General features: G+C 45.9%; 1 protein-coding gene and 1 pseudogene across 3 annotated transcripts in view; both read right to left on the bottom strand.

The window, feature by feature from the left end:
• Positions 1-15373, bottom strand: part of Zc3hav1 (zinc finger CCCH-type containing, antiviral 1) — a 50299-nt gene extending 34926 nt beyond the window's left edge. For all 3 annotated transcript variants that reach the window (NR_174122.1, NM_001398725.1, NM_173045.3), the window contains exon 1: positions 14728-15373. Coding sequence is in view for 2 of the 3 variants with exons in the window: in NM_001398725.1 (NP_001385654.1) it covers positions 14728-15035 (308 nt within the window). In the remaining variant the exon portion in view is untranslated. The remainder of the gene's footprint in view (positions 1-14727) is intronic.
• Hmgb1-ps18 (high-mobility group box 1, pseudogene 18) overlaps positions 1-22879 on the bottom strand; it is a 600236-nt pseudogene that overhangs the window by 555140 nt on the left and 22217 nt on the right.

Genomic DNA, 22879 nt, shown 5'->3' on the forward strand with positions numbered 1-22879 from the left:
TAATCAGAGGGGGAGGAGGAAAGAGGATACAGAAGGGGGAATTGTTGGGGAGAAGAAAGGGATTACCAAGAGGGCGCAGGGGAGCAGGGAAGGGCACAGGGAGAAGGGTACAAATAAGCAGGGCGTGGAGATGTGAGAAACCATGCTGAAGTCCGTTATTTCATATGCCAGCCTAAAACACTGAACTGCAAGATTCGACTTCAGTGCTAGGGCACCTGCTTGGCGTGTGTGAAGTAGATTAAAAAGAAAACAGTTCATTAAACTTTGACTCAGCACAGACCAATGCTGTCTCCTTTGGTAATTAACATAGGCTAATCTATCCTACACAAAGAATACAGTTTTAAAAGGTACACTGTTCCAGTCAGATGACACACTGGGTAAAGGTAAGTTTGCCAACAAACTCGATGACCTCAGTTTGATTGCACATACGCAAATAGATACTTTAAACAAACAACAAAAACAGGGTGTGTGTATATATATATATATATATATATATATACACACACACACACACACACATATCTCAACCAGCCTAGAACTTGCCATGAAAACCAGGCTGGTTTCAAACTCATGGTGATCTACATGCCTCTGCCTCTGAGTTAAAAAAAAGAAAGTAAAGGTATAATAAATTAAAAAAAAAGTAGGGTATGTGGCACATACTATTAAATCCAGGGTTTGAGAGGCATAGATGGGAGGATCTTTGTAATTTTGAAGCCATCTCTGTCTACATAGACAGCTCCAGGACACCCAGGGTCACAAAGAGAGACCCTATCTCAAAAACAAAAAACAAAGCAAAACAAAAAACCAAACCAAACAAACAAACAAAAAAACCCCAAATAAATAATAATAAAGATATATTTACCAAACAGCTCAATCAGGAGGGGTACATTTTTATTCTATTTTTTATTTATTCTTTTATAGTTATTGGGGTGTTTTTGTTTTTTGTTTTGTTGTTGTTGTTGTTATTGTTTTGAGACAGGGTTTTTCTGTGTAGCCTCGGCTGTCCTAGAACTCACTCTGTAGACCAGGCTGGTCTCAAACTCAGAGATCCGCCTACCTCTGTCTCCTGAGTGCTTGGACTAAAGGCATGTGCCGCCACCGCCAGGCATTCGTTACAAATGATATACACAGTATCTGACCTAACTGTTATAGACCTCATTTGCACATAGCTATGAAAGAAGAAAAACACTGGCAACGGAGTGTGAAGCATCTGTTCAGAAACCACTGCCTGCTGAGAAAGGCACTAAGAGGCCTGGAGATGGCTGGAGATGGCCGAATGGTCTGAGCCCTCCATGCCCTTCCAGAGGACCCAAGTTTGAATCCCAGCGCCCACATCAGGCAGCTCACTTCACTACTACTTTTCAGTTGTTTTGTCACTGGTGAGCAGAAATGCAAAACTGATTTTATTAACACTGGTGGATTTTCACAAACAAACATCCAAGTGGAAATCATTCTCTAGTCTTTAGAACTCATTTCTATGAGCTAGAGAGACTGCTCAGTCAGAAAGGCAGTTCTGGAGGCTCGGTAACATTCCTGGAAGTGACTATGTGTGCATGTGTGTGCGCAGACACCATGACCAAGGCAACTCTTATAAAGACAACATTTAACTGGGGCTGGCTTATAGGTTCAGGGGATCAATCCATCATCATCAAGGTAGGAACATGGCAGTGTCCAGGCAGGCATGATGCAGGAGGAGCTGGGGAGTCCTACATCTTCATCTGAAGGCTGCTAGTGAAAGACTGACTTCTAGATAGCTAGGATGAAGGTCTTAAGCAAGCCCAAACCCACAGTGACACACCTACCCCAACAAGGCCACACCTTCTAATCCTGTCACTCCCTGGGCCGAGCATACACAAACCACCACGTTCCACTCCCTGGTGCCCATAGTCATTCCTCCAGAGCTGTCCACCTTATTTTTCAAGAGTGGCACATCTCAGAGTCTGAGACCAGACTGGTCTACAGAATGAGTTCCAAGACAACCGAGGTCAGCCTTGTGAGAACCTGAGTCCAATCCCCAGAACTTACAAAAAATGAATAAAGAGCTAATCTGTGGCTTGCCTGTACTCCCAGCACTGGAGAAGTACACAGAGGCAGGTCCCTGGAGCTCACCAGCCAGCAAACTCAGTCACTTGGTGAGTTCTAAGTCAGTAACAAAACCTGCCTCAAAAAATAAGGGAGACAGCTCCAGATGAATGACGCCCTACATGAATGCGTGTGTGGTGAGTTGCACACATACATGTGCGTGCACACGCACACAGTCACTTCCAGGAATGTTGAGCCTTCAGAATGTAACAAAACCTTTAAGCAACTCCAGACCACGGCCCTGTCGGCCACTAGCTGAGTCCTTGAATCCAGTCAGGCATTCTTGTTTTGCTTCAAGGAAAGGTGGCAGTTGGTGATGACCTCCATCCTCAACATTTTCCCACACTGGCCCTTCCTTACTTTCCCCACCGCTAACCTTGGCTTCCAGTGTTTCTGGTGCTCCGTGATAAGGCTGACCTCGGCTTTGCTAACTTTTGGCTTTGCCTCTGTGGTTTCAGATAACTGCTCCCACCTGCCTGTACCACTGAGAACCCTCAACAGCTGGGCAAAAACTAAACTTATCACGTACTGCCCGAGTCCACGGAAGAGGATCTGAAGAGACTGTTACAGCAGAAAAGGCTTCAGAAGGTAATCCCTTCTGGTCTCAGCCCCAAAAGTAGAAACTTCCCCTGCACCCCCACACGCTGTTACAGCTCTGCCAGATGTGTAGGAAGATTTCCTTACCGTGCCCCTTGAGGCATCTCACTCTACTGTTCCCAAAGTCATTGCCATTAAGGTTCTTGTTACAGATCTGGAAATGACCCAACTGAAGCACCTGTCCAGGGCCAGCAAGGTGGCTCAGTGGGTAAAGCCACCTGCTCAAATATTCCCACAAACAGGCAGGTTCCGACTCCTTACTGAGAAAGTGACAACAGTCAGTCAAAAAGAGTAAGAATCCTTTTGGGGGGGTTGGGGATTTAGCTCAGTGGTAGAGTGCTTGCCTAGGAAGCGCAAGGCCCTGGGTTCGGTCCCCAGCTCCGAAAAAAAGAACCAAAAAAAAAAAAAATCCTTTTGGGTCTAGCCCAGACAACCTGACTACAGAGCTAAACCAATGCGGCTCCCTCTACCTGGAAGTCCACTGGAGGCATGGATATCTAAAAGAAGAGCCAGCTTGAGCTGGCTGTTGTCCTTGATGCTGTCTTTCTGATGGCTCCGGTTTTACTTTTCATTTCTCATCTCCATCTTGAGGCAAACTACTACTTCCCTGATCTCTGGTCTTCACCTCAAACCCAGCTTCTGTCTGGTGCGTCTACGTCTAGTCTGGATGTGGTTGGTGTCCATCCCTAGCAGGCCCTGCTATTTCCCTACAGGTTCCAGGCGCTCCCTCAGCCTCATCTTACGGGATTTTCTTTTAGCCCTCATTTTCAGCACACTTGTCAGCCACAAAGACGGGGCGGTTTGCACTTGCTGTCTGAAGGGAAACAGAAACCAACATCCATCATGTGTTTCCTGACCGGGATTAGCAATTACGATAACCCTGATGTGGGCAACTAAGGCCCAATAAATGAAAGCTAAATGGTGACGCAGACAGGAGGAAGACCAGATCATTTAACACAGACCTCAAAAACAAGAGGGGGAGGGAGGCCTCTAATCTTCAAAACTGAAAACATGTAGATCAGGAACTTACAAAGGAGAAAGGTAGGGCTGTTGGAAGCCCTTGTTCCTCACGGCTAACTGGAAAACTGGGTGCAGAATAAAAGCAAGGGGGGGGGGTCAAAAGGATAAAGAGTAGGAAGGCAAACACTTATTGTGATGTTTGTTGGGAGGAGAGTGCAGCAGCTCCCCGGTCTAACTAGAGGCTGAAGCTTCCATCCTTCCGCACTTTCCTCTCACTATTCTCTCTGCCCTAGCTGAAGCCCAGAACTGGTGTCAAAGTCTCCCAAGGGCCTCTTCCACGAGTCTGAGCTAGAGCCTCTCAAAGTGTTCCTCTGCCCAGAATCCACAGGGAAGTAATCAGAAGTGCAGGGTCGGGATCCCACCCGAGACCTACCAGCAGACTCCAGTTTGTACCACGAAAAACAATCATCTAGACCCAGAGGGTTTGTTAGACTACTGAGGCTGGCCCCAAGGCACTTCTCAGATAGTTTTGTCTGAAGGTAGGGTGTGGGAAGGGTCAGACACGGAAAGTAGTCCTGGTTCTCTCCCCAACAGGGGACAATGGCTCCTGCAGAGAGGGTTGATTAGGACCTCAAGTGCCCCCAGCTCCCAAACTGACTGAAAAGAGGCCCCCCATACAACCCAGCAGGAACTGTCCAGGACAATGCAAACGTATGCAGAGTGCCTGTGGCGCAGATAAACAGCAAGTAAACAGCTCCAGTCATAGGAAAAGGAAGCAAAGATGGTCACAGAAGAGGCAGGAGCATCTCTCAGACCCCAAGCCTAACAAGTCACCTTTTCTCCTTTGCTGTAACCCGGGCAGTCCACGCTCTCCCCTAGGCTGGGGAGTGGCTCTTACTGCAGGAGGAGTGCAAAAATTACCACACCTGGTGTGAGACCCCAAGCGAGTCTAACGTATTCTCTGGGGCCGAGACTTGAAGGCTGGGCTCTTCACTTTCAATCCTGGATGAGGCTCCTGAACTGGGTGCCCTCCCAGCTGCCACCGGCCTGTAAATTCGGGCAGCTGCTCCGCAGATCAGAGTAAACAAAAAAAACCAAGATTCTCCATCTTCGATGGAAACTACATCGAACTACTTCCCTTCTCCCCCTAACTCTCGTGTTCCCCCATAACCTACGGGCAGGGTTGATAAATACAGAGAGATAGCTGATTTGCACAGAAACAGGATATTGCACCGTAATACAAACTAGGTGGAAAAGGGACCAAGACATGAGAAAGAGAGCATCTAGACATTGGACTAGAGAATAAAATGTCCGCAATCAAAAACAACCCCGGGGCTGGGGATTTAGCTCAGTGGTAGAGCGCTTACCTAGGAAGCGCAAGGCCCTGGGTTCGGTCCCCAGCTCCGAAAAAAAGAACCAAAAAAAAAAAAAAAAAAAAAACAAAAAAAAAAAAAAAACCAACCCCAATGAAGTATTGTTTTAAAAACACAGGACTCTGGTTTTCTTTGTACTTACAATGTTCAAGGTTACACAGCCAGGTCATGAGACGGTAGGGATGGATCACTGAATTTGGACCACTCAATAGGGTGGAGCCCAAAAAGAACGGATCAGCACATCCAAGGATATGCAGAGAGGCAAAGAAAAGGGGTTTAAAAGCTTTGCTCACAGCTTCATTACCCATAACAAAGGGAACTCAGCCCGTGTCACCTCATGGCCTAGAGTTTCAGGCAGAAGCAGAACTACAGGATGTGACATCAGAGTGCCGAAGCCACTGAAGGTGAGGGTGGAGGGAGGTGAGAGACAGGCTGAGACAAACTGGTACCAACTGGATCTTCTAGGGACTTGGAAAAATCCCCTCCCTGATGCCAGGTCCAACCTGGAAATGTAGCCCAGTGGTTACACGCTTGCCTAAATGTGTGAGGTCCAGGTTCAATACCCACTTCAAAAAATCAAACAGAACCCTCAAACAAAATCTCCATGCCTGAATCTTTTAGCCTAACTAAATCTTCAAAAGTCGGGGGCTGGAAAGGCAGCTCAGCAAGGACCCCAATCTGGTTCCTAGTATCCACACTGAGCAGGTCAAAACTACCTGTAACTCCTGTTCAGGGGCGTGCAATTCCTTCCTCTGGTCTCGTGGGCACTTGCATGCATGTAGTGCGATATACCAACAGACAGACAGACAGACAGACAGACAGACAGACAGACACGCGCACACACACACACACACACACACACAAAGGGAGTAAAGAGCAGGAGGAAGCAGGGTTATTGCTGAAAGTATTCTCCACTGGAGAGTGTCTCAGTCAAGCTGCTTCCACCCACACTTCCCAACATCAGTGTCTTTGAAAGTCTGGATGAATGTTAAAATAGAAAAGTTAGAATAAGGTAACCACTCGAGGACTCCATTTTACTGAGGTACAGAAAGTATGCCCCTCCGTAAATATTTGCTGACAGCTGGCTTGAATGCCAAAAGTTTCCTAAAATGTGTCATTTAAAAATAAAAGGCAGCCTGGTGGTGGTTGCAGTGGCTATGGATCTCTGTGAGTTCAAGGCCAGCTTGGTCTAATTCCTGAGTTCTAGGATAGCCAGGGTCCAGGGCTGTTACACAGAGCTCTGTCTCAAAAAAGAAACAAAAAAATACAAAAACAAACAAGCCAAAAAAAAAAAATATAATCATTGTTCATAGTACTTATGTGGAGTCTCCTAGTTTCATTTTTGTAGAATGTTACCAAACTGAATGTCAAGTTTGACTGAAGTAAACTAAAAAACATGAAGCAAATCTGAAAGTGAAGGATTCTAAAATGATTCTTCCGGGTTGCAAGCTGCCTGGTCACCAGATTGCAGAAAATAGCAAGTAGGCCTCTAAGGCCATGGCTCAGGGACATTGGTCTACTGAGACTCCTTCCCAGGAGGACCTGCTCTGCTCCCGGATAAATACAGCCAAACTAAGTGTCACTTGCTCAACTCTGAAAACACAGTGCCTGAAAGGAGCAGGCCCCCGAGGCCACGCCCCTCATGATGATGCTTCCAGAGGAAAGGTTCAGAAGAGCTAAGTCTTACAGGCAGGAAGGAGGTCAGAGGTGGCCAGAAGACAGGGTAGGAAAGCATCAGTATGAGGCAATTATTCAGCAGATTTTTTTGGATAGAGGCCATGAATGTTTACACAGAGACATGAATGTGTTTATTGATGAAAAACAAAAAACAAAAAACAACAAAACAAAACCAGGCTTAGCTATTAAAAAATAAATTAATAAAGACCATTGCAAACAAAAAACAAATACCAAGAGCTGGTCATAGAGGCTCAGGTCTCTAATCCCAGCACTGAGTAGGGGAAGTCAAGCTTTGATCTCTTGAGTTCAAGGCCAGCCAATGTTACGGAGAACACCACTATCTCTCAGAAAAACCAAAAACAAACAAACAAACAAACAAACAAACGAATGAATACTATGCTAAACTGACCAGAAAAGAGTGCTAATAAAATGCATCAAGTCCAGCAATCTTCAAAAACAAAACAAAACAAAACAAAACCAGTGATTCAGAGTGATACAGAAGGTCATCCTCAACCACAACAAGAGTGGGGGCCAGCCTAGGCTACAGGAGTCTCCATTCATAAACAAATAAGTTAATTAATTGAACAAGTAAATAATTAAGTAAATGAATCAAAAAGCCAGTGGGGTACAAGATTACATTCCTTTCATCTGCATAAATTTCAAAGAGCTTAAGAGACCACAGACAAAGACACAAAGCAAAGACTATTCATGTCAAACAGGAGTGTAAATTACCCAACACTCGGCCTCACAGTATAGAACTTGCTATGCAGACCTGGATGGCCTCACACTCAGAACTTTGCTGGTATTAAAGGCATGCGCCATCAAGCCCGGCTCCACAAACACTCTTTAGAATTTCACATTGTCCACTATGGTTCCTGTAGGGAAGATCCGCACCAAGAAACATAATCAAAATAACAAAAGATCACGGTTTCATGACAAAATTTTTTTTTAAAGTCTCAATTTTAATAAGGAGCAAATGAGCTGTGTGCACAAAAGAAAGCTATGTGCCTGAATACATCAGAATGGTCCCCCTCTGTGGGGTCTACAGCCAACAATGAAGGTTCATGTGCAATGCCCATACATTGAACAGCACCAAGTCAAGCTAAGAATCTGTTGTGCTCTTCCCTGCTGCTGTCCCAAACATTCGCCTGTAACGACCAGGACAGTCAACTACGAATTTAGAATTCTCAAACTGCTTAGCCTCAGAGTGGAAGATAGTGACCCCAGTTCCCAGCTCCAGTCCACCGGTTTCTTCTCTCCTTAGGCTCTCTCTACACCTACAGAACCGACAACCCGAGGTCATGGATGCATTGGACTGAATAAACCATTACCTTCCACCTGTGGAAGGACCCAGGATGCATATATAGATTCTAAAAATATGAATGTCTATGGGCCCAAGATCGCCAAGCATAGATAGTGAAAGCTTGGGGAAGGGGGTGGAACAGGCTTGAGCTGGGCAGCATTCTTTGGTACTGTGTAGTCTTTTAGAAGTGGATATGGGGTCATCTGGAGACTGTCCCATCTGGGGAATGCATCCCACATGCAGTCACCAAACCCAGACAATATTGCGGATGCCAAGAAGTGCATGCCGACAGAAGCCTGATATGGCTGCCTCCTGAGAGGCTCTGCCAGAGCCTGACCAATACAGAAGCGGATGCTCACAGCCAACCATTGGACTGAGAATGGGGTCCCCAGTGGAGGGGTTAGAGAAAGGACAGAAGTAACTGAAGGGGCTTGTAACCCCTTATGGAAAAACAATAACCAGAGCCCCAGAGCTCCCAGGGACTAAACCACCACCCAAAGAGTACACATGGAGGGACCCATGGCTCCAGCCACATATGTAACAGAGGATGGATGACCTTGTCAGGCATCAGTGGGAGGAAAGGCCTTTGGTCCTGTCAAGGCTTGATGCCCCAGTGTAGGGGAGGTGGGAGGGAGTGGGCGAGTGGGTGGGAGAGCACCCTCACAGAAGCAGGGGAAGGGGGATTGGATAGCAAGTTTCTGGAGGGGAAACTGGAAAAGGGGATAACATTTAAAATGTAAATTTAAAAAAATCCAATTAAATAAAAAAGTGGATATAGGTACCACTTGGCAAAGACCAGAACCAAGACCCATAATACTAGAGCTCAAGGCAAAAGGAGAATAAAAAATAGAGCGAGTGAAGCACCATGCTGTGAGAACAAGGGCAAATGAATGAAGAGCCATCCTTTGGGGACCCTCAGAGGCTGATCTCATGATGCCTCAAAGCCGAAATCCACTGTAAGTTCCTTCTGTAAAAGGCACAGCGTTTGCGTGTAGCCAAGGCACGCCCTTCGACCTATCACCCTGAGATTACTCAGAATACCTAATACAATGGAAAGGCTATGTAAATATTTGTCCCGCTGGATTGCTTAGAGAACAATGATTCAGTACAGACCCAAGCCTCGCCCCCCCAACACCTGAAAATTTTCCATCAGCAGTTAGTCAAATCCAGTGATGTGGAACAACAAATACCCTAACCTTGATATCACCCTTGGGTCTGTAGATCTGAAAACAGGCAAAAGAATGGGGCCTAAGGACCTCTCGAGGCTCTTCGAGATAAGCAAAAATAAAAAAAAGTAGAAAGTCACTCTAGATCCCTTTTTTCCCCTTTATCTTTTTTCCCCGTTTTCAAGGCAGGGTATACCCTGTATAGCCCTGGCTGTTCTGGAACTCACGCTATAGACAAGGCTGGCTGCTCCAAACTCAGGTCCACCTGCCTCTGCCTCCCAAGAGCTGGCATTAAAGACAGGCGCCACCGCCGCCACCACCTAGCTCTCGATCCCACATTTCTCATTTGTGCACACTGGTGTGCGTGATGAGTATGGAGCACACGCATGCCAAAGCGCATGTGTAGAAACCAGAGGACAATTCTGTGGATTTAGTTTGTTTTCTTTCTCCCTCTTTCTGTGGATCCTGGCAATTGAACTCAGGGCACCAGGTTTGCAAAACGAGCACTTTTTAACCCGTGAGCCATCTCACAGGTCCCACACCTACCCTAAGTTTCAGCACCGAACACCATAAAAACAGGAAATAGCCCAGAGAAGACACCCACATTGACAGAAACGATAGTAACCTTAAGGCAGTCTGCTCCAACCAGTCTAGCAGAAATCATGCCTGCAAGGGGAATTGAGTTAAGGAAAGACTTCACTTCACAGGGCTTCTTCTAGGTAAAGGAGAAGCTAAAGTCCTGCAAATAGGGTTGCCTTGCCACCTCTACAAGCTATGGTGGCCTTCAGTGAAAACTTAAAGGCCCCATGCCTGTCTCATCTGATTAAGATGAGATTTTCGTTTTAGGCTTATTTATTTTTATCTACAAGTGGTTTGTCTACAGGTATGCATTTGAACCCCATGAATTCCCAGTGTCCATGGAGGCCAGAAGAGCGTGTCAGATCCCACAAGACGGGAGTTACAGGTGGTTTTGAGCTGCCATGTGGGCGCTGGAAACAGAACACGAGCAGAGAGAGCTTTTAACTGCTGAGTCATCTCTCCAGCCCCAAGACAACACTGAAGGCTTGGTGTGATGACTATGACTGCAAGCCTAGACGCAAGAAGCTGAAGCAGAGGGATTTTTCTTGAGTTTGAAACAAGCTTGCCCTACCTACCAAGGCTCCGTCCCACAAAAACCAAAAGAAAAAAGGAGGACCCAGCTCACATAACTGTGCTGGCCTCCCCTGTGCTCTATGTAATCCCCTACACACATCGTACACCCATACACACAGACGCAACAACAACAACACTAATGGTAAGATGTCTTTTAAAAGGGGAGGACTCGTGCTTCTTTATTCTCCGGAGCTATGGTGGAGACTCGCTTGTCATTTCTCCCATGCTTATGGTATAATTAGTGTCTGTATTACTCCTTGGACTTGAATTTCAGGTTTGGAAATATCATGTCAGCAATGTAAACACTCCCAACTTGAGTGGCCAAACAAGAATACACTGCCTACCCAGGAAAGTCCTGTTGCCAACTAAAATGTATAGCCAGAAGCATTGCAAAAGGAGGGACAGGAACACCAGGAACTCCGAGGCAGGAGAAGCTCAATCTATAAATAAAAGCATACTACAGGGAAAGTATTTATAAACAAAACACAAATTACACTACAACGTCGTGGATATTAGTTTGGTTAACTGATCCCGTTAGCCAGTGAGTTGAGAGAAGGTTATTAATGCATGGCAAATTTTGGTAGACAAAACTCTTTTAAGGGTTGCTAAAGGGAAAAAAATGTTTTTTAAAAAATGTTTTCCTAGACTCCGAAGGAAGTATAGGGCTGGGGAGATGGTCCAGTGGTTGAGAGCACTGAATGCTTTCCCAGAGGACCCAGGTTCACTTCCCCGAACTGCACAGTGGCTCACAGCTGTTTGTGGATACAGTTCTAGGGTGTCTGACACTTTCTTCCACCCTTCAAGGATACCAGGCATGAGAAATGGTGCACGTGCAGGCAAAGCACCCATACACATCAAAAACAAACACACCCTGACCACGTATAGTGAGTGGTACATGCCTTTATCCCTCCTACCACCCTGTGGAGACAGACGCAGGCAGATCTGTCAGTTTTGAGGCCAGCCCAGGCTACAGCAAGTTACAGACCATTGAAAGCTACCCAGTGAGACAATAAATAAATAAATAAAGAAAGAAATAAATAAATAAATAAATTCACTGGAGTATCTATCTAAACTTAAACTGACAAAATAATCTATCATATATGTTCTTTCAAAATACAGAAGTGTGTGGTTCCAAAGCAGTTAAAATAGTTGTTTCAAGCCAGACAAAAATAATCACAATAACAAAGTTCATAAAGCTAAAAGCTCTATACGTGTTGTGTGCAACAAACTTAAATGACATATCTAAAAGACATATCAGATGATTTTTGTCTATATGTTTTATCCTGAGAATACAAGTTTGCTTACTAAGGCAATCAAGAGAATTTGAATACTAAATTAACTGATAATAAAATAGTTGCTGAGGTGGGGAGATGCTGAGACTGTAGTCGCACTGGTAGAGTGCTTCCTAGTGTGCATGAGGCCCTGGGTTCCCATGGCATCACCCCATAAACCTGCTATGGTTGGCTGTGCCAAGCATGTAATCCCAGCACTTAGGTAGAGGTAGAAGATCAAACACTCAAGGTCATTCCTGGTCTAATGAGAGTTCTAAACCAGCCTGGACTACAGCAAGACCCTATCTCAAGGGGAAAGAGGGGAAGGGGGAGAGAGAACTTTTAAAAAGTGATCACTGTACAATGAGAATATTAATATAGTCCTTACCTGTTATTAGAGATACTGAATACTTAGGAAGTAAATAATCACCAGGATTATTCAACATGAAACACTGGAGTTGGGGGAAAGAGATGGAGAATATGCGAGACAGGGCAGGCCCCATTTTGAAAAGTGTGGAACCAAAATGATGGGCACATGGAGACTCGGCAGTCTCTCCTGTCCCCTTTTTAATATGCTGAGAACTGTAGAAAAACACTCAGACTTTTTCACAACAAAAAGCCAACACTTCCTGAAGAAACTCTCAGGACAGGCAATAACAGAAGAGTCCCAAAGCAGGCTAATCACCCAGCCGGTGCTCTGTACAGTGCTAGAATGTTCCTTCCTTTTCAGCCTCAAACCACTTCCCTTGCTTCCTTCTCGGGTAATTTCTTCAGTTGCAAGCAACTTAGATGGCAGTTTCTAAACACAACTTCCTGTAACTCAGAAAGGCTTTCAAAACTGTTACATCATAACAGAAAATACTTAGATAAAGGAACCCAGGAAAGCATTCCTTCAAATATTTAATGCTAAATGAGTTCTTGTTACAAACAATTAGCGATTAAAAAAAAATACTAATTAGTCCATCCATTTTTTTTTTTTGGTTCTTTTTTTCGGAGCTGGGGACTGAACCCAGGGCCTTGCGCTTCCTAGGCAAGCGCTCTACCACTGAGCTAAATCCCCAACCCCTAGCCCATCCATTTAAAACACTCCTCTTCTGTATGTTTTGATACATACATCCTGGAGGTATAAACTGGATGTGACTGGCTAAGTTGGCTTTTGCTAGTAAGTAAGTGGATGATTAATAAATGATGGGGAGATGGCTCAGCAGTTAAGAGCACTGACTGCTCTTCCAGAGGTCCTGAGTTCAATTCCCAGCAACCACATGGTGGCTCAACCATCTGTAGTGAGATCTGCCCTCTTTGGTGTGTCTGAAGAGAGCAATAGTGTACTTACATACAAAAATAAATAAATCTTTGAAAAAAAATGTTGATGGGAGCTGAAGGTTTGCAACAATACCAACCAACCAGAGATACCAGGGACTAAACCACCATCCAAAGACAGACCCATGGCTCCAGCTGCATATGTAGCAGAGGATGGCCTTGTTGGGCACCAATGGGAAGAGAAACCCTTGGTCCTGCCAAGGCTGGACCCCGACAGTGTAGAGGAATGTCAGGGTAGGCAGAAAGGGTCGGTGATGGGGGAGGGGGAACACCCTCATAGAAGGGGGAGGGGATGGGGGGGCTTATGGACAGGAAACTGGAAAGGGGGATAACATTTGAAATGTAAATAAAAAATACCCAATTTAGAAAAAAAGGAAAAAGATATTTGATGATCCAAAACAGGGCAACATTCACAGTTTTTAAGACTCAACAAAGTGTGGAAAATACTCTCCGCAGAAAGAAACCTAGGCCTGGCAGCACAGACTCATAATCTCAGCCACTTCAGACTGTGCGGACAGGAGAAACCAAGCTGAAGGCTAACTGCACAAATTCAAGGCCAGCCTGGGCAAACTGGTGAAACTCCGGCTCAAAAACATTTTTAAAGGCCCCAGGGGTGGGGTGCTTGACCAATATGCAGCTCTTAATACCAATCTTGAGTATTCCACCACCAACCACAACTACAAAAGCTTGGAAATACGATAGCCTAGAAGAACCGATCATTCATTACTTCTGCGACACTCAGAAGCGAGACCTGGAAGACGAAAGGGCAGACAGGATTAGAAATTATATAAATTGGCCTGAAGTAGGGGATAAGATCGGAGAGCCTGCTCCCCTCGAGGAAGTTTGGCCTATGTGAGCAGGGAGCTGGGACCTTGGATGAGACCCGGATTCATAGCAGGCCTGCACAGGTTGTATGTGTTTGGAAGTCATCTCGGTAGGTATGACAGGTGAACCCAAGCCAGTGATCCCTGTCTTGAAGAAATGTGGAAGACGGCAAAACAAAAAGCTTCATTCAAACCTTGGAAACTCCTAGTATTTGAGAAGCAAAAAAACAAAACAAAACAACCAAGAAGGAACAGAAGCAGCTGCCTGAGAAGTTAACCCACATTGTTTCGTGCAATTTGAGAGAGCGAGTCGCAAGAAAGAGTCGGTCACTGTGTGGGCCACGCAGAGTAGGAAGAAGGCTGAGAGACCACTACTACACCTTTGGTTATCTATCTGGCCAGGTGGCTCAGCCGGTCGCTGGATGACAGACAAGGACTGAAGGATCACAGCGACCCCGGGATTGGTGCACCGGAGACACAGGAGACTGGGAAGCACCGCTAAGATTCTGGGGTGATCGCAACACTCGGGAGACCAGGGTAGCAAGGAGGAAAGGTGTGCCTGCAACTTCTACAAATTCTGGTTGGCCCAAAAGTACTTTACTTAGTATTCTGGCGGGCGACGGAAAGGGTAGAGAGGCAGCCTTGTCAGCCACTCCAATAGCTCTTTGGCTACCAGTTTCTCAACCTGGGGCCGAACCTTATAGAAGTCGCATGTGACCATCCGGAAACACAGGTATTTGCATTACGTTTCACAACAGCAGCAAAATAAGAGTTATGGGGTAGTAACGAAAATAAGTCTATGGTTGGGGTCACAAACTTGAGGAACTGTATTAAAGGGTCGCAGCATTAGGAAGGTTGAGAACGACTAGCCTAGAGGTTAAGAGAGAAAGAGGGAGAAGGGGTTTATAGCGATATCCACCCGGCTCCGGCCTCGCCCAGGAAGCAGCCCGGAGGTGCTCGGCCAGGCAGGTAGAGAACCTTCCCCATCCCCAGTGCACTCACCGCTGAGACTGTGCATAGTGGCACCGGCCGAGCAGATTAAGCTTGCAGAGGTGCAGGCTGTCGCAGGGTCTCTGGCAGTACTTCCGACGGCAGACGCGGGCTCGAGTAGTAGCCACTACAGACCGAGTGATCCCGGCCTGGCCTCCAGTCTCCAATAGCACGAAGCGATCGGGCCCCGCCGTCTCCAGCAGCTCGTAGAGCTGCGCCTCGGGGAGCCTGATCTCACCCAGCAGTTCCTCCAGGGTCATACGGCCCCCGTGGGCGCACAGGATCTTGGTGATGAAACAGCATACCCCGGGATCTGCCATGGCGCGCTATGGCTGCCGCCGCTCGGGCCGCTGCGCGGGACTCGGCTTTACGGAGAATCGAAACTTACACGCGGCCCCAGGGGCGGACGCGGGCGGTGCCGCTCCTAGCGCAGAGCGGTTTCGCTTTCCAACTCCGGCGGTGGCGTCGCGAGGCCCGACCTCACCGGCCAGGTCCCGGGGTCAGATTTAAAGTTAGCCGCGCGGGAGAGCGAATGGGAAGCAAGCAACCTTTCGCCGGCAGGTCCGCCGTGCCGCGGCACCCTCGGTTCCAGGCTAGACGTGAGGTCCCCGGAGCTCCGGACTGCGAGGCTGCTACAGGGAAGAGAGGAAGTAAAGATGTTCGTGAGGCTCGGGTGGAGTTCTGATAAGCCTGAGGCCAGTGACGCGTCCTGGGGGACCCATTGGAGGCGTCCTCAAATCCGCCCCACCCAGCCCCGGAAAGAGCTGACCTGGTGAGCGCTTCCTGTAAGCCGGACGCTCCGCGGAGTGTTTTCAGTGCTCGCAGCCACCTCAGGACTTGGATGTTATCGGAACTCCGCACTGGAGGAAATAACTTGAAGGAACAGGTGGAGCTCCGATGGCCGAGGTTCTCGAAAGTTTGCTCCCCGGCCTGACCGCGCGGCACCAGATTTAGGATTACGCACTTTCTACACACTGTCAGAGCCCCTCTTAGAGTGCGGTGATTGTTACTCTCCCTGCTTTCGTAGCCTTCTCCAGAGCTATTTGAAGACCCATTCTTTGAGCCTTTCTGGCTTTCTTAATTAAAATCTCAAATTTTGGTGCCCCAAACCAACTGCTTAGAATATCTTCAGATTTCCTCCTTCCCCACTTGGCATGAGGATGATTTTTAAGGTAAACCCTTATACCTTATTGATACCCTAGAGACAGAAAGAAATATATTAGATTTTCCTCTGAGGAAAGCAAAAGATGACGAAATTAAAGAGCCATCCGTGTCCCCCAGGGAGCTTCCGGAAGATTCAGCTGCTCCAGACCATTAGCATAAAAAGGCTCCCTGTGTCCTTCCATTCTCTCTAGTGAAACACAGAAAAAAACTTGTCTGCTCTTTGGCCCCTTCCCCTTGTTAAATTGAGGTTTTAAAATTTTTCTTTACGACAATTGTATTTTGTTTGTCTCATCTCTATTCTCAGCTAATTTGCAGGCCCCTAAACACTAGACCCAAATTAGAAAAAGAAAAGGGCTTTCCTTTCAGCACTCCGAAATGAAGTGAATGGGAAATACACCTTTCTTTAAAATCTGCAGACGCGGTGCAGGAATAAAAGTGTGTCCTGTGGTTGGGGATTTAGCTCAGTGGTAGAGCGCTTGCCTAGGAATCGCAAGGCCCTGGGTTCGGTCCCCAGCTCCGAAAAAAAAAAAAAAAAACCAAAAAAAAAAAAAAAAAAAGTGTGTGCTGTGAGGTTTGAACTCTACAAGAGGGAGGCAGGAGTGACCCCTACCCATTCACACAAACACACAGTCACAAACACACACTGGAATAATATTAAAAACTTGGCGTGGTGATGGCTTGGCAGTAATATCCTGAGACCAAGGCAAGGGGATTACTGGCCAGGAAGATAGTTCAGCAGGTAAAGGCACCAGGTGCTAAAACCTAGGACATTAATTTGACCCCCAGAATCTCCCCACATGCTGGGAAAGTTTACTCCTGTAAGTTGCCTTCCCACCTCCACAACACTCTCAAACTCACTCTCTCTCTCTCTCTCCCTCTCTCTGAATAAATGTAATTTACGTTTTAAAAACACATTAATAAGAAAGTTTTTCGGGGTTGGGGATTTAGCTCAGTGGTAGAGCGCAAGGCCCTGGGTTCGGTCCCCAGCTCCGAAAAAAAAAGAGAAAAAAAAAAAAAGAAATAAAGTTTTTCAAATTCTTCAAAAACCTGGATGAGAGTCACCCAGGTGTGGTAACGCATGCACAGTGGTTCACTCTGACTCACTGGAACTTTGGTATGAAAGTTCTTTGGTATGAAAAGCAGCCAAGCCTGGGTCCTCATCAGGCTGCTTGTCGACTCTTGCTTCTTGCTTCTGGAGTTGTCTTTTAATCCACTCGGCCTTATTTTCAGTCTGGCAGGTTTCCAGAGACCCATTCTTATCTAATCAAGTAAGATCAATGTGTTTATTGACTATCTTCAGTGTGGTCCTTACAGCGGTGACTCTGAAGACACAGTAATCAAAGAAACAATCCCGCATCGGCTTTATAAACAGCAGTATCCCATTAGGGGATCAAAGGAAGTCCCTTTAAGAATCTAGAATCAGTCAACTCTCTCCTCCTCTGGATGGATGAGGGACCAGGTAAAGGGATATTAGAAATATTAACTATGAATCTTTTCTATCAGATACTATAAACTTCTGTTTAGGAAAAGGAATTAAAGCATTTTGATTACCCCCACCTTGTAAGAAACGTTTTTTTAGGACAAAGGCCCTGCTGCATTCTAGGAAATGGAGAGACTGAAGTGAACAACTTCTTCCTCCTTCTCTTCATTTTCTTTACTGGTTTTTCCTTTAAGACTAGACAATCAAATAAGATTAGAGGTAAGACTCTAGCTAGCGTAGGGAGTGAGGGGGACAGGGCACAAAAATAAAAGAGCCCCAGGACAGCCAAGACTACATAGATTCTGTCTCAAAAAAAAAAAAAAAAAAAGTGGGGGGGGTGTTGGGGGAGGGGAAGAGGGGAAGAGGCAGAGGCGGAAGAGGAGGAACCAAGTGTGCCTCCTGCCTCGGTGTTCGCTCTCCTGAAGACACCACTCTGCAGTGGACAGACCAGTCAGAGCACTGTTCTCTGTCCTTTGAGATCCCTGAACATACTCCTAACAGGAACACGCTTAAGGAATGTGGGATAAGGAGTCTTACTGGTTTGGCCCTTTGCTCTCAAACGTGACCAGTCTCTATGGTGATTGCCTCAATCATAGGTGCTAGAGAGATAGCCCAGCAGTTAAGAGCATTTGCTGCTCCTGCAGAGGATCTTGGTTGGTTCCCAGCGCCCTTAAGGTGGCTCAAACCATGCCATCATGGTCTGGCCTCCACAAACAATACAGTGAGCAAACACACATAAGATAAAAATAAAACTTAAATAGGAAGTCGCTGTCTAGTTCACAAGATCCGTAAGAGAACTGTGCAAATATAGTGTCTCCTCATTTTTCTAATCACCGTTGTCCAAATTTCTTTATTTTTCTTGGGCATAAAACAACTTGGAAACCTCGGGTGGCTTTAGTACCCTTTGATTTTTCAGATACCCTAGTACCACCACCACCACCACCACCACCACACACACACACACACACACACACACACACACACACACACACACACTCACATTAAGTCACCTAGAACCAAGAAAGCCCTAGCACACTCACGGAGCCAGTATCAAGGCAATCAGAGACTTTTCTCCATTGATATTAAAGAGATGAGGAACAAAGAGTCCTGGCTGGGGAGATGGCTCAGCAGTGAAGAGTGCTCCTTGCTGGGGCTGGGGATTTAGCTCAGTGGTAGAGCCCTTACCTAGGAAGCGCAAGGCCCTGGGTTCGGTCCCCAGCTCCGAGAAAAAGAAAAAAAAAAAAAAAAGAGTGCTCCTTGCCCTTGCAGACGGCAAGAGTTCGATTCCCAGCTCTCATGTAGCACACATTCAAACAGAAACATACATACATACATACATACATACATACATACATACATACGTAAAATAGATCTTTTTTTTAAAAAAGACTTCTTCGTAGAGAATAAAGAGTCTGGTTGGATGAGCATGCTTAAGAACAGAGAACATTTCTCAGTGCCTTCAAAGCTCTGAAAACAGTGTGTAGGCTGGGGATAACTCTCACTGGTAGATAACATCTCGATTTTTCAGGAGTCCTGAGTTCTATCCCTAGCGTCTCCACTACAGAAAAGAAAGAAAAGAAGGAAAGACATATAATTAAGAGAACACTAAATTGTGGAAAGGAAGGACAGAGGAAACATTTAAAGTTTTTTTTTTTTTTTTTCCGGAGCTGGGGACCGAACCCAGGGCCTTGCGCTTGCTAGGCAAGCGCTCTACCGCTGAGCTAAATCCCCAACCCCTAAAGTTTTTTTTTGTTTGTTTTGTTTTGTTGTCGTTGTTGTTGTCGTTGTTTTGTTTTAATAGAGTCTTACTATGTAGCCTTGGCTGGCCTGAAACCCCTCATGTAAACCAGGCTGGCTTCAAAGTCAGAGGTCTACTTGTTTCTGTTTTTGAAATCATAATATGTACTATTACAGTTGAATTTTGTGGGAGGGAGCTAACAACAGTTAAAGGGACAGAATGCCCAAGGAAATCAGGCCTTTTTGGCATATTCATTTCTCCTGCACTGCCATCCTAAAATCTCCTTCATCCCCCACCCCAGGTTATACTTCTTCGAAGAATTTATTTTAAGAATTATTTATCGCTGCTTACATGTATGCCTGCAGGCCAGAAGAGGGCACCAGATCTCATTACAGATGGTTGTGAGCCACCATGTGGTTGCTGGGATTTGAACTCTGGAGTTCTTGAAGAGCAGCCAATGCTCTTAACCTCTGAGCTATCTCTCCAGCCCCACCTCGAACAATTTAAACAGAAACAGGAATCTGGCCGCTTAGGCAGGTGGGAGATTTACACAGCAAAGATGATGACAGAATCATTTCTTAAGTACATTATTGATGTTCTTTTCTGAATACTTGTTACCCAGGGTCATCTCCTGACCCGAAATCTTATGTTTTTTCCTGATAAGATTATGAGGAATGGCAGGCTAGGACTTAATGATGACTGGTGGCCTTATGTTATCTGTCTTAGGCAACAAATTAAAGGGATGTCTTCCGGGATGGACCTAAAGGCTGGAGTTTGGTCAGGGCTCTCTTTTTTGTTATGGAAATGGAGCCTAAAGAATGGTAAGTAGGGCTGGAGAGATGGCTCAGTGGTTAAGGGCAGTGACTGCTCTTCCAAAGGTCCTGAGTTCAATTCCCAGCAACCACATGGTGGCTCACAACCATCTGTCATGGAATGTAATGCCCCCTTCTGGTATGTCTGAAGACAGCTATGGTGTGTTCATATATGTAAAATAAATAAATAAAAATTTAAAAATAGTAAGTAAATCCTGGGAAGCACACATTTACATTTTAGCATGTTAAATTTTGCTAACCTCTAATAGGGCTGGCTACAATATATTTATCCTTGGGGTATTTTGGAGGCAGCAGTCCCTTAACTACTAAATTCTATTTTGTGTGATTTAATGTCTCCAAAGCAAATCTATTACTAAATCTTTTAAAATATCAATTCTGTGACTTTGAGTTTCTTTTACATTAGCAGGAGGATGATTCAAGTCAGCCTGGGCTACATAGAAAATTCTGGGATAGCGTGAGGTATAAGTTGAGGAGAGGGAGAAGAAAAGAATAAGAGGAGATGGGGGAAGAAGGAAAGGGGGGAGGGGGAAGGAGGGAGGAGGGGGAGGGAGGGAGGAGGGGAAGAGGGAGGAGGAGAGGGAAGGGGAGGGGGAGGAGTTGGACCCTGGGTAGAACGTCAGAGAAGATCAAAAGGAGACCCAGGCTGAGCCTGAGGGAGTGTTGTCATACTTTCATGAAGACTAAATCAGGAGATATGTGATGCTAGAGAGCGGAAGCCCTGGTTTGGGTGTGTCCTAGTTTGCTTCCTGTGATAAACACCATGACTAGAAATAATTTAGAGAGGAAAGGGTTTATTTTATCTTATATCTTATGGTCCATCATGAGGGAATCAGAGCGGGAATTGAAACAGGTCATGGAAGGATGCTGCCTACTGGCTTACTCTCCATTCTTTACTCAACATGCTCTATTCTTACAATCTAGGACTACAGTGGCTGGGCCTTCCCACATCAAAAAAAAAAAAAAAAACCCAAAAAACAAAAACCATAAAACCCACAGCCCCCAACTTGCCCACAGGCCAGTCTGGTGGAGATACTCTTTTTTTTCCATTTGAAGTTCCCTCTTCCCAGATGAACCTATTTATATCAAGTTGACCAAAAATTATTCAGCACAGAGGAGGCCCATGTGCCATCACCTCACTGATCGAAGCCAGTAGAGAAATGCAGCATGTTAGCAGATACTGGGCAGATCTAGGAGAAGCTAAAGCTGCCAGCCATCAGCTCACAAAGTCCTGGGAGCTGAGAGGCAAGCTCTGGTAATGCATACTGTGTCAGCTATATCCAGTCCTTAGCCCCTCAGGAATCTCTTTCCTCATGATATCTCTCCAGTACTATTTAACACCCTGTGGGGTGTGTGTGTGTGTGTGTGTGTGTGTGTGTGTGTGTGTGTGTATGTGTGTGTGTGGTGTGTGTGTGTCTGTATGTCTGTGTGTATGTGTGTGTGTGGTGTGTGTGTGTGTCTGTGTGTGTGGTGTGTGTGTCTGTGTGTGTGGTGTGTGTGGTGTGTGTCTGTGTGTGTGTCCCTGTGTGTGTGTGTCTATGTGTGTGTCTCTCTGTGTGTCTATGTGTGTGTCTCTCTGTGTGTGGTGTGTGTGTGTCTCTCTGTGTGTATCTCTGTGTGTGTGTCTGTGTGTATGTGTCTGTGTGTGTGTCTGTGTGTGTGTGTCTGTGTGTGTATGTCTGTGTGTGTGTCTGTGTGTGTATCTCTGTGTGTGTGTCTGTGTGTATGTCTGTGTGTCTGTGTGTGTGTCTGTGTGTGTGTCTGTGTGTGTGTCTGTGTGTGTCTGTGTGTGTGTCTGTGTGTGTATGTCTGTGTGTATGTCTGTGTGTCTGTCTGTGTGTCTGTGTGTGTGTCTGTGTGTATGTGTCTGTGTGTGTATGTCTGTGTGTCAGTAGGTGTGTGTCTGTGTGTGTGTGTCTCTGTGTATGTGTCTCTGTGTGTCAGTGTCTATGTGTCAGTGTGTGTGTCTGTGTCTGTGTCTCTGTGTGTGTGTGTGTGTGTCTCTGTGTGTGTGTCTGTGTGAGAGCATGTGTGTACAAACACTCATGTAAGTACCTGTAGAGACCAAGAAAGAAGGTTGGATTCCCTGGAGCTGGGATTCCTGGAGGTTTTGAGCCAACCAACATGGGCACTGGTAACTGAACAAGGTTCCTTAGCAAGAGCAGCCAACAGTTAAACTGCTAAGCCATCTCTCCAGTACCACCTATTACAATGCCCCAGACAGACCCTCAGCTTCCTCCTCAGTAGATCTCAGACATTTTCCAGGCTGAGGAGCCTACGCATACAAGGTTGTCTATTATCTTATCTCTCTGTATCATGGTCTGGTCAGACAAAGGAGAACTGAGGAACACCCGTGCCAGTCACAGGGTTCCACTCATATTTCTCCTTCTCCAGTACGTACAGCATCCGTACCACGTTTGCCAGATAGGGATGAGTATTATGTCAGCTGGCCTCTGACTGCCATGAGCCCCAGCACCTGGCAGCAACCATTATTTGTAGTTCAAAGGGCTCTCTGTTGGATCCATCTCTGGAACCACAATGTCTAACTCCCCTGTTTTATTGCCTCCCTGGGAGACACAGAATGACACGTGGTTCCTGCCCCTTATCCCTGTAGGATAAGGCTTGTTGTGTAATCATATACATACTTTCACATTCCTCGAAGGAATGTCCTCTTCGTTAACTTTAATGACTCCGTGACAATCTGAGATGACTTGACTCCAGGAGGCGAAGGTGCGGCTAATGTCTCGGTAGTAAAACGTAGTCTCGGCGACCTTCAGGAACAACCCTTAAAGCTATGGGGAAGAGCTCTAAAAACATGAGTTTGAAAATATATAATTTCTTGACTATGCAAAAAATAAGGATGCAATGTGAATTATGAGGGGCTTCACAGATCTAAAGGAAAAAAAGGCAGCTGCATTAAGGAGACAGCTTGTCATAAAGATACAGAGGCAG

Source organism: Rattus norvegicus, chromosome 4 (assembly GCF_036323735.1).
Source record: "Rattus norvegicus strain BN/NHsdMcwi chromosome 4, GRCr8, whole genome shotgun sequence".
NCBI classification, from domain to species: Eukaryota; Metazoa; Chordata; class Mammalia; order Rodentia; family Muridae; genus Rattus; species Rattus norvegicus.